We start from the raw sequence: 12759 nt of genomic DNA on the forward strand, positions 1-12759 counted from the left end.
TTCAAGTACTCCTGAGCATGTCCCTGTGAGGCCATGAAGGTTAGTGCATTGCTCAGAGCAATGATGGGAGCTCTCTGTGCTCCCTGCCCAGCGAGGGCTCAGTGAACCATTCTGATCTGCTGATACCACGTGCTTGCTGACTTGATATTACAATAAATGGTTTTTGGCTAATCTGTTCCACACATTTGAATCCTGAGGGAAAAATACTAATTTTTAAAACTGTGACATGAGGAGGACAGGATCTTTTCCATTGTTTTTGGTCCTAGATACAGAAACATTGGCCTTTTTGTCCTCGAGGTGAGACTGACTGGGAACATCACACACAATCTCAAATGCAAGGTTGCCAACTTCATGTCAAAGGCAATTAGCAAGAAAGAAACACAATCTCCTCTGTTGACATTAGGGGACAGGTAGAGGAGAATGTAACCAGTGAAGTAAAGAATAAAAAAACATTTAGGAACACAACAGACATATTTATATATACACAAACTGATCCTTCAGGCCTTGGGTTTTGGCTTTCTGCTTCCCAGCACAATTCTGGATGGTTTGTTTGCTGCACACCATGTTCTCCTTCTCCAGAGGAGGTCCAACTGTGTTTAGCACCAACTGTATCATCAGAGAACAGAGCAGAGCACAGTCAATCAGTTGTGGTTCTCAGCTGGTTACTTAGGATCATAGAGAAGGCATTCTGTATAAATAAGAGCGTGATAAAATTTCCAAAACAATTTATAACCTAGGAGGAGATATAAACTGTATATATAAAACTTAACTAATATGGGAAGTATCTTTATTATTACTGTACTGTTGAATCAAGTCTCTGAGGAGTCTCTACCTAGAGCACAGGAGAAGAGTGTGGTGGATTATAAATTTATTTGCATAGTCACTTGGCTGTTCACCCAAGCAGGCAGAGCTGGTTAGAAACTGGGAAATAAATCTGAGTTAGAGTTGCAGCAGCAGCTCATGGAAAAAGGGGGAAAGTTTGAGCATGAAGGCCTGCCTTCTTCTACCAGCACATTCAATGGCATGAAGTGTCCTCTGTCTCACCCTAAGAGATACTTTGAGGCTCAGCAATTGCCTTCTTAGCTGACTCACCAGTGCTTCTGAATCAAGAGGGTGAGGGGGCATTCTTGGAAAAAAATCTTTTGTCTCATCTCACTTTCTCAAAATCAAATAGTTTTCAATGAAAATTCTGGATTTTCAGTTATGCAATGGAAAATACATCTTTTCTTTGGATAGCAGACCTTTTGCCTGTAACACTTCACCAAAAACATAATTTGCATTTTACAGATGCCAGCTATTTTACTTGGTCTTTTTTGAGCCCTCCTCTTGTCAGTTCATTCATCTTTCCTTTGTGGTGTAGGAAAGTTGTACTGACTGGAATACTTTTTCTGGTTCATTCAATCCAAAAGCCAGTCAGGTAATTGACAGTGATGAATAAAAGCATCGTTTTTGCATTTTGCAGTCCTTGTTCATAATCTAGAAGTAGTTTGTGCTTGTTACCATGTTTAATCTTTTGTGTAATAATTAAATACCTTCTAACAAAATAAGTTCATGGGTAAATCACACTCCAGAACAAGTACAGCACAGTGCATGTGCCTCTTCAGCTAATGGCAAAACAAGTAGCACCAAAATCAGGTGCAGAGGTCGGAGTCATTCACAGCTACAGGAATCAGGGTAAAACATCCCTGGGCAAAAACTCTCTGACGGATGAGCCTCTGTGTCTTACTGCTTTTCACACATTCCTCCTCTTCTTCCTTCTTATTCAACACTGGAGTCAGCTGCTGAAATGAGGTCTTAGGGAGCAGAAGCACAATTATTCAGAGGCCATAATTGTTTAAAAAAAATCAGAAGAAAATTACAAATTAAAGCGGAATGATTGTCTGGTTCACTCTGACTTCCATTTTCTAATCATCCTAAATTATTTTAATGCATGTTTTCAAGCTCAAAATTAGCAAAGGTCCCATGATGTAATTCTCCTAACACCCATTGAATGTTTCATTGTACCAGTCCAATTTCATTTCAGTCTTTGGCAGCAGCATCTGTCACTCAGGGCACATAATTGGGGGTTTAGGGACCTCTCACCTGCTCTGTTTCTAGATAGTACTTTTAATACATGAAGTTCAGGAGTCATTGTGAAGTTAAAACCAATTTCTTACTTGTAAAGGCCTAGGAATACAAGATAAAAAAATAACTCTTAAAACATGTTTGTCTTTGAAATATCTTAAATTAATAATCAAAAGCTTGCATCAAGTCTAAAACAAATCAAGCTCAGTGGTGAAGATGAGAAACAGGAATTATTAACTGAGTAGCAAGGCTGATGGAGGCTCAATGAGATCATTTTGTTCAAAGATTAAAGGCGATGAACACTGAAATAGTTGAGGAGGATGGCTACGAACACATCTGACTAGAGCTGCTAAATTCAGTAATGATCAAAAGTTAATTATCAAAGCAGAGAGGACTCCTCAACACAGACAATTTGAGTCAATAGCTAAGCAGCCGAGAAAAGAAGTAATTTGGAAGAAGTATTTTCCTATAATGAAGTTATATAAAAGACGTACATTTCAAAGAAACCTGCCTAAAACAAGATTGCATTCTTCCTGATCAGAGAAAAATAATTAGCTCTAATTGACAGACCTGCTGCACACCAAATATTTTCAAACAATATGTTTCTGCATCAAAGCTTAATGTGTAGAGTTACTCAATGTCACTTTGATTTTGCCTTCCTTTATCTTCTGCCACTGGGCATGCTCATGATATCGCAAGAAATACACTTTGAAAAATGGATGAGCAGCACCTACAAGACAAATAAAACAGAAGGACAGATCCTGCATTTCTTTCTCTGATGGAATCCCTGATGTATTGTGTGCTGTGTTTAACATCACCCCGATCCCACTCCAAGTGAATCCTTTGTAACAGGGAAGGACCAGTTGTCTGATGATCCAGCATTAAACTGGGCTGGCATGTAGATTAACCCAAGCACTTGTAATGGTTTTTCAGCTTTGTATAAGCAAGCATTTGTGTGAAGGACACTGTTCCTCCAGCATGTGCCTCTTCTTAAGAGTTAGGAAAGTGTGATTTTCTGGTGACAAAGGAAAAAAAAATAAAAGGTGGAAATTCTCCATGTAAAAATCTAGGGAAAGGTACATGCTAGAATGTTCACTGTCCAAGATAACAAAATATATCTATAGTTCTTTCTTCCTGAAACTGCTACCTTTCTTTCAGGGTAAATGGTTGTGATAGACATAGCTAAGTGGTCAAAAATCAAACATGAAGTTTAGACTCTGCTCTTTAATATTCTGTGACTTTGACATTGCCAGTTCTCACTCTCTGAAATATCTTCATCTTCTTTAATCTTTCATGTAAACAGTTTAGCTCACACCATCACGCATGTGCTCTCCAGAATATATTCTGCTGTACTTTGTATTAAATCAAGTGCATTATCATTGTTTACTTGTGATCCTAGACACTCTGCTCTCTGCTGTTTCCTCTACTTTATCTGTATTTTGATGCCTGGTTTTGTGTAGTGATTTTTTGAATAATTCAGAGGAAAACCTTGATTTAAATGCAAGTTTCACATGCTTGAACTCAGAAGTGTTAAGGTCCAGCTATTTGGTGTATAGAAGAGTCAAGGAAAAAAATACTCTGACATTGTGGAAGAATGTTTTTGAGCTTTAAAAATAATTTCAGTTTCCTGCAGGATAGGACTGAAACTTGGATTTTAGTGTGAAGTTTGGGAAATGGAAATGCCATTTTTGGTGGTGTTGAAGTTCATTTTAAATTAAGCATTTGTGTGTTGTTACATGTAGTTTATTACTTAGAAATTTCTTAATAGCATGCTTCTGACTCTGCATTTGCAGAGAACTATTGGAAAGAGACACAATCACATTATCTCACTGTTGAGGCAGGGACCCCATTTCATCATAAGCTTGTTTGAGAAGGCATAATTAGGCTTGGGTTTTTCTCAATTACTTGTGCAATCTGAAGTTGAGCATTTCCTGAGGTTTAAGTGTTTTATTTAGCACCCCTACTGTACAATTAATGTAATTAATTCCTATCATGCATTCGTTGATTTATTCTTTAGATGGAAAATATAATCCAAATGAAACAAACACATTTTTCTTTGCAAGCTGGGAGCCAGCCCAGAGGATTACCATTGCACCATCCAAGCTCTCACAAGCTCTCATTCTTTCTCCCAAATTTTAAACTCATTATTAGGGATTTTTCATGGATTTAAATACAGATATTACCTTTGCTATGATGGGAGGCAAAAGTGCCAAAACAGCAGGTATTTTGAAAAACTACCCCCATCGTAGAGCTCCGGGGAAGATCCCAGAGGTTTCAAAAGTTCATAATTTTTCATAAAGGCTTTAATTTGTCAAGGGCTTATATGAGCATTTTTCTGAACCACTAATATTCACACCTCCTATGAAGGAACCATTTTATTTCCATCCCTAAGTATAGCAGAGGTTAAAGTTCCTCACCATAACCCTTCTCCTAAATGTCGGCAGGCTTTGTAAAAATACCTCTGGAGGTAATTAGGCACTAAAACTTTCCTTTCTGTAATGGGTTTATGGATCAGTTGTCTTAATTCTGCCTTTCGCTACTCTCTGTGCTTGTAATCTCACCAACCATCTGACCACTTTCCACATTTAAATCTATTACAGCCTTGTTCTGCAAACACCAGGAGGAATTCTCCGAAATGATACAACACCAGCTTTCTCTGCCAGTTATATTAACATCCCTCTTCCTTTAAAATATTATTTACCTATTCCCAACAAAACAAGAGTGGGATGCAAGGTCGGTTCAGATTACATAATTATGCCAGAGAAGCATTAAAGGGAGAAGTCTCCCCTAACATCTCGAGCAGCTGAAGCAGTGTGACAGACTGGCGCGGCGCTGCCATCGCTGCCCCCAGCTGTGTTGCTTAGCAACATTTTAATTCAAGAAGAATCGAAGGAGATGAAATCCCCGTGGAGAGGGAAACAGAAATAAGAGGGCCGTTGACAGATGATCTGAGTTGTTTCTTCTAATATACTGTGAAGATCACTGGCTCTTTTCATGAATGATAAATGGACTGTACACAGATCAATGGGTTCAGCAATAAACTGGAACCAGGCTCCATGTCTGAGGTGGTGCAGGCCGAGGGGCCCAAAGATTTACTCATTTAGATGATTTGGAGTGTGTTTTCTCAAAGGTTTCACAAGAGGAAATTGATCTGAACATTTGGTCATCTCTTGCCCTTTTCTGTTGCTGGTGAATAAAAACAGTTTTGGAAATGGAATCCGTTCTTCCCTCTATTTCTTCCTGTTGTTGTTCTTGCTCCTGATAGGGACAGATAGCTTGTGACAAAGGGGCCAGACCTCAGGGTGGGAAATGAAGTAACAGCCCTGAATGAGCAGTTGCTAAAGACTGGTGGCCATTAACAATAAACAAACCCCGCTGATATCACAAACTGGGGCAGGAGCATTTCAGACCCAGCGCTGTCTCTGAATGGTCCCACAGCCTGGGATGTTGCTGGTGAAGAGCTCCCATGAGCTGATGTTTGCTTGCTTTGGTGTGGTTCTTGCTTAATGATTTGTTTCCCCCACCCCTCTTGTGTTTACAGGCTGCCGAAAAGACAAAATTGAGAAACATTCCTGTAAAGTAAGTTATTTTTATATCCCTTTGAAAATGCAAGTTTAATGACACCGTTGTATACAGTGACTAAAAAGACAGTAAGAGGGGTGATGAAGGAGATAATAGAATTCATGTTGCCCCTAATCATAGTGGTTAAAAGGTCAGTATCATTGAGGAAAGCTTTCAATTTCTCTTGTGTCCCTAATGATTGCACTCCTCAAGTTTCATCCAGTTTCCATAAATTAATGTGTTGTCTATGAATAGCTGCCAAATAATCCCAATCATGCTCAATGCATAGTGCTTCTGGCCTTGGGGAGGTTTGTACATGCAAAAAAGATTATGATTTTTAATTGCAATCCTCGAGAAGGTCTGACGGGGGAAATAACTAGGAATGTGCCAAATAATTTCTGGGCACATGGGAATCTTTTGCACCTATGTATCAAGGCTTTGCTACCCTGTTGATTAACAGCTCCTTCTCCCTCTGTGCATGTGCCTCTCTTACACCATACACACATGCATGTTTCTGCTCTTTGCACAGGGCTTTGTGAAGGATGAGCAAGCTACCAGGGAGCAATTTCAAGGGCATTTTATGATAAGTTCTTAAATCTTAGGGCACTAGCAGCAACACTCAACCATATATCATTGAATTAAGGAAGTTGCTGTGTAGATGTCCTGCCTCTTTGAGAAAAGGCATTTTCAGTTAAAGCCAGCAGCATCAGTTATTCTGTTTAAATAATGAATACTCCAGTCCTAATGGGCTCTTATGTACCAATAAAAACACATATTTAAACTTCAGTAGGTATTCATAGCAGTTTAACTACATCCCAGTAACTGTATATTCCTGTTAAAGACAGAGTTCTTATTTTTTTAGTAGTTTGCTGATAATGCTGACTTTTAGACTGAAGTGGGTTTGTGTTTGCAAGAACATGCACTGACAGGACTCCCCAGTCATTGTGTTCTAGCACACATAACAGAAGAGTACAGTTCTATTTGTCACTTGGATTCCATCATGTGTAGTCATTTACACCTTACAAAGTGAACACAGGATGTGTATGAACACTCCTTGGAGTGATTAGGTGATATGTCAGACGACCATAAATCACTCTCTCCTTATGTTTCATTCAGTCTGATAAAAATTAGAAATAGGATCCAGCAAGGACCTGATAGCATGTGAAACTTGTAATAAGACAAGGGACCTTTCTTGCCTATAGGGCTAGTTCAAATTCAGTGCAAGCTGAATTAAAGTCATTGTTAGCTGGGGGTTGTTTAATAGAGAGTGAAATGAGCTGTGTTTTCATCTCACATTATGCAGGATCCAGGAGTTGCAAGGTGATGAAATTCCTGGGGAACAGCTCCAAAATAATAATTTATCATTCATACACTTTTTATATATTTTGAGTCAAATTCTCAAGAATGACTCAACTGAATTGTATCTTCCCTCTTATAACAGAGTCATTGAGCACTGCAGTTATTAAACAGAATGTATGTGCCACTGATGCCAAATTAATCCACCAGAAAGTTTTGGGAGCTGGGGGGAAAGGGTGATTTAGGTTATTTTTTATAGGACTTGAGTAAGGGTAATATTTTGAGATGGAGGAAGGCCAGATGGACAGTCTCACTCTTTCCACTTGCATGTGTGTATTTCACCCTGTCATGTTTCCCCCAACTGGTTGTTTAACTTCTCCTTGACTATGTTCATGGTGGCAGCTTCAATTAGTACCTTAGGGGATCCATTATACACATTAATTACACTATGCATAACAAAGCAGCTGAAAAATCTGCCTAGTTTTGTTCAGTGACATGTAACTATTTAAGGTACCTGTGTACAATTATGAGTGTATGCTAAAGCTCTCTGGGTGAAAGAAGGAATAGTGTCTTTAAGACAGCAGAAGTAGCCATGGATTGCATTTATGTAAGTGTCAGAGCCACACTTAGTACAGCTCAGGCTTGGCCAGCTTTTAGTTGCTGCTTTTGTAGCTCTCAAATGTCAAGGAGAATTTCACTTGAATTTTCACGTTCTTCAGCTATGCAAAATAAAGTTAGCTGCTTCCATTGTCATAAGGGCTGAAAGCTGTACAGATTCCTTCTACCATATGTGACTTATCGCATACATTTTTAAAAACACATTTTTATTATTAAGACATATGTGATAGTACACTTCTGCAAATGTGAATTGCTTTTGGCTAAAAGCCATGCACTAATAAGTAGAGTTGAATCTAACTGCATTTGACATCTGCTATAATATATATTTTTTTACATATATAAATATATATAAAAAATATTCGCAGTTGTCATTAGCATAAAAAATTTCCTTGTTTTTACCTTATGCTGACACAGTTCTTGTGTTCCAAAACTGAAGTAAAAATCACTTCCTTTTAAAGACTGTAGGTTATATAAAGTCCTTGGACAGAGCCAATAGTGCCACCATTTAATGTATTGGTTTAGGAGCACGATGAAGATTTCTATAGAAATGGTCTATTTACTTTTCATTGCTCAGTTCATTAACATTGCTGGTGTAATATTTGGTAGGAATTTTACTGTTCTTTTATGTTCTCTGGAATCCCTACAGCATTAAATAAGGCAGAAATACAAGGAAAGGGGGGAAAACAAGGAAGTTTTCTTTTTGCAGTTCAGTAAGGCAGCCAAGCAGCTGGTTTCTCAATGTCCAAGGGTATGTTGGTGCTCAGACTATCTTGTGGGTGCTTCCTGATGGCCCAAGGAGGTGCAGTGGCACTTGGCTCCTTCAGAAATAAGGCTTGGCTTCAATTCCGTGGTGCTTGTAGTACTGGAAGGCACGAGGCATCCTCAGAACTCATCTTTATGTATTGGTAGCATCATCTTACATAACATTACTATAAATAAGCACTCAGAAAATAGCTAAGACATCTCTGTATCTGCAGAACTGATTTTTTTTTTTTTTCCCAAAAGCATAAGACCCTTTTCTGAGGGTGCATGACACCGAGGTGGGCCCCATATCTGCTGAATCCATTGCATTTAACTGATTTATGCTCTCCTGGCCTTGTTATGTAAGGAGCACCTGCTTTCTCCCATTGGTTTTATCCATGTTTACACTGAGAGTCTGTGGTACAAAAGGGATTCCTGGATGTAAAGTCCTACATGCTTATTTACTTGCTGGTCCTTATCAAGCTGTTCCTATCCCTGCATCTGAAAGAGGTAACATGACTTAAACAATTTCACTCTGTGGAGGGTTTCTGATTTCTAAAGGTCTGTTACATGAGAGATGGTTTTGAATTAGGGCAGATCCAGAGGAATTAATCTTTTATATACTCTGTTATTTGATGCAAGAGGGGAAAAACACTGGTATCATTAAAACCCCACCATAGCTTTGTTCTGAAACCCAGACTTCTTTCTGAATTTGTGTGGACAATGGGAGCTCACATCAGCATAAAACTCAGAGGAATAATGTTCATGTTGACTCGGGTCACATCACTTGTCCTGAGGTGGGCTGAGCTGCAGGATCCCCCCAAATCCAGGGTAGTCCCCCCTCTCAAGTACAGATGCACTTGGCTTGGCAGCCCCTACACTAACGTTGTCTGGTGGTCAGCCAGCCCAGGGCTTTATCTTTGCCAGCAGCAGAAGGTGGGGAGCAAAGGACAGCAATTACAGACACCTCCTCCATGGGGAGTATCCTCCCACCTTCCTGCACACAGCGTTTTGCACTTCCACAAACACACATCCTGTGTTTAGGAGGCACCAGTGGACTTACTTTCCATGCAAAGTCTTTCATGAAGTCAGTTTATACCTCCTGTCACCACAACACTGTGTGACATTGAGCACCACAGTGTGGGGGAAAACAATCTTTTTGTTGGTTTTAAACCCTTCTCCTCATATTTTCACTGGAATCCACTCAAGTAGTTACTCTTTCAGAAAAGAGCAAATGATGAGTCACTGTTCTTCATTCCTGATATTACATCTCTCTGTTGTATAGACCAAGGAGTCTTCCTACTCCGGATGCACTAATAATGTGGATTAGCCCACCAGTGATCTATATAGACACAAGGCAAGTCTCTGCAGTGGGAAAGGAAGACTCAGTGTCTGCTGTATTGGGCAGAAACAGTGTTAGGAAGATAAACATGTTCTTTTCAAGTTTTCCATACATAGAGATGAGTTATTTGCATGGCAATGCCTTTCTGACTATGGACTGGACATAATGTCACACTAAACAAATGTCTCAGATTACAGTCGTTTGTGAAAATGGCCAGATGGATTCCTTGGGAAAATGTGGGCAGGTGAAAGAATGGTTTGGCTAAAACTTGATGTCATCCACTATAAAATGCAAGGGTTTTGTAAGAAAAAAATTAGAATTTTTAAATGGAAAATGAATGCTCTTAAGAGTGTAGTCATGTAGTCCATGAAATTCTGTAGAACTGTGAAAATATTGGAAGCGACTTCTTGCTCCAGGGAGGAAAACATTGCCTTCCTTGAGTGTCCTTTATACTCCCTTCTTTTATAGTCCCTTTTAAAATCTTCAGTAGAAAGTAATGGCATTTTCCCCAAACACCTGCATATGCTTAAATTTGCTGTAGTTTTAATGACTTCCAGATACATGTTTTGAGATTATAGCTTGTGTTAAAATCCTGCTGCAAAATATATTTGTTTTCCATCAGCCACAAGTTTGTTAACCAGCAAGATTTCTGGTGTTTATTGTCTTTTCCTGCCATAAAATTCATCTTCTCCTCTGAAGGGCATCTGACTTGACTTGGTATGGTTTTCTGTCCCAACTATCATTGGAAATGCAATCCATTAACATTTGATATCTTGACATTTCAATTGACCTCTCATTTGCAAAGCGCAGTGGTATTTTTCGTGGCCTTTTCATCCTTGATTATACATGGGATAGGAGTGCCTGTTTCTCCTGACTGCACTTTAAAAATATCTTTGTTTTACCAGCTGGAGTGGCACCTTGGTTTTGCCTCCCTGGCTAGACCTTATTCTGCATGGAAGGTCTGAGGTCTAAGCAAGTCATGCGGAGCCAAAGGATTTTCTTATTGACTCACTAAGCAGGAGGGCGAGCAGGTCAGGCTCCGAGGGTCAGTTAATGTATGCAGCAATAGCAGTAACCATAAACAGATCTCCTGCTCCCACTGGCAAAAATGCAGGCCAGTGGGCTGACTCTGAGAGTTGTTTTGGTTTTGACCAGCCAGATCAGGCATTTGTACCCAATAGAAGTAGGGAAGAGGCAGCGTGCTATTGGTACACATGCAGCTCTTCCACTGCAGGGTGTCTCCTGGCTTGTGTTTAGAAAGGGATGAAAAAGTGTCATGACAAGGCCTAAAAAGCTTCCCTTTCATGGATAATTGTATGGGAGGATGGCCACATGGATGTATGTGAAAGAGGGTCAATTTAACCTCAATATAAGGAAAAAGTTATAACATGAGGGTGGTGAAATACTGGCACAGGTTGGCCAGAGAGGTGGTGGATCCCTCTTCCCTGGAAGCATTTGAGGTCAGGTTGGACAGGGTTCTGAGTGACCTGATCTAGTTGAAGATATTCCTGTTCAGTGCAGGGGGGGTGGGCTGACCTTTATAAGATCCTTTCCAGCCCAAACTAGTCCATCCTTCTGTGTATATATATATATATATATATATATATGTACATACATGGATACATAGGCACCTGTGGGCAATAGGTGCCTATGGACATTTCTCTATATGTACAGGACATTTACTACAGGACTTAAACCACTTCTAAAGAAACAGAAACCCCAAACCTGCTATAAGCAATTTCCTCATGCCACCTGTTTATCTCTGATTCTAGACCTTCCTGACATTTCTCTTCAGACTATTTCTAGCAAACTACTAAATCAGACAGCACCAATTCAATTAGTTCTAAAAATCCATTATAACATAGTGCCTAAACTGCCTGCCCATATTCATTTCTCAAAGAAATCCATTCATATTTATGTTTTAATACTATAAGTCTAGCATGCAAAAGCACTCAAATCCCCAGCAGAAATCCAGGGAAAAGCCCACTTACAGGCAATTATAGACAATGTTCTTTAGCCCCTGATCTTCCTAGTCTCTCCACTTAAGAATTCTCACAGGTGCAGTGATTGGTCAGTGGGATTGGTTTATTGCACCAGCAATAAAGCCCCTTCAGAATTTCACAAAATGCTCCAGAGTCTGCCAGCTGGGCCCTGTGGTGCAGTCTGTGCAGACCCACCATCCTCCCTCCCAGCAGGGTCAGCACCTGCAGTGGAACCAGGAGGCACAGGCTGCTGCTGATCTCCCGTGGGCTTTGTCCAGGGGCTGCATTTCCTCAGCAGAATGTGAATCTAGAAATGTTGCAAAGGATTACTTTACTCTCACAAGTTAAAGGTTACTGTTGGAAATGGATTATAGAACTCCTGCTTTTCAACTGTTTGCAAAGAAAGGCACATATTAAATCTTTTTTGATGATGCTGCATTAATCCCTAAATACTGATTTTTATGTAAATTCTGACTCTTGCAAAGCTCTGACAATTCAGCTATCCCCGTGTGGTTTTATCAGAGTTCAATTGCTCCTTTAGATCTTTGTTCCTTTTTGCAGTACCATTTGCTTTATTCCAAAGTCATCACAGCAGCTAGAAGATGTAGTACTTTAGACATAAAATAATAAGTCTATTTAATATTTTACCTTTATTTTCTGAATTTGTTCCTCTGATACATCTTGTTAGATAAATTTTTATCAGTCCAAAGGATAACCACAGTAGGGCTATTTTTATTTCTAGTGAAATGATGCATGATAACTACTGGCAGGGCCCAAAGCAGTAAATCAGTCCTGTTCCAACCACAGAATGTATTAAAAATCTGTAGCCTGTGGTAATAAGTTATAATTTAGTTGACTAGCAGTTTGTTTGGACTTAAAACTGTACAAATGAGTCACATTGGTAGGCTCTGAAGTATAAAGCAGGTAGTGCTTTATTCAGGTTTTCAGCTACCAGCACAGCAGGTACCTGGAGGAGCGCATGTGGTTCAAAGGGCGCGATGCGCTTTCGGAGCGAAACGCTCCCGGTTTGATTGTGCAATGTATAGGGGATGGTTAAATTACCACATGGCCTGGGTAGTGCTCAGTGTTTGCTTAAAGACAATGAGATGGACAGACCCTGAGAGCTCCTTCAGCTTATCTCTTACACACCTGAGT

General features: G+C 39.7%; 1 protein-coding gene across 4 annotated transcripts in view; it reads left to right on the plus strand.

Moving 5' to 3' along the window:
• AFF2 (ALF transcription elongation factor 2) overlaps positions 1–12759 on the plus strand; it is a 332807-nt gene that overhangs the window by 246316 nt on the left and 73732 nt on the right. For all 4 annotated transcript variants that reach the window (XM_059859354.1, XM_059859352.1, XM_059859355.1 and 1 more), the window contains exon 9: positions 5606–5643. In XM_059859354.1, the coding sequence (XP_059715337.1) occupies positions 5606–5643 (38 nt within the window). The remainder of the gene's footprint in view (positions 1–5605; positions 5644–12759) is intronic.

The sequence above is a fragment of the Haemorhous mexicanus genome, chromosome 14 (genome assembly GCF_027477595.1).
Source record: "Haemorhous mexicanus isolate bHaeMex1 chromosome 14, bHaeMex1.pri, whole genome shotgun sequence".
NCBI lineage: Eukaryota > Metazoa > Chordata > Aves > Passeriformes > Fringillidae > Haemorhous > Haemorhous mexicanus.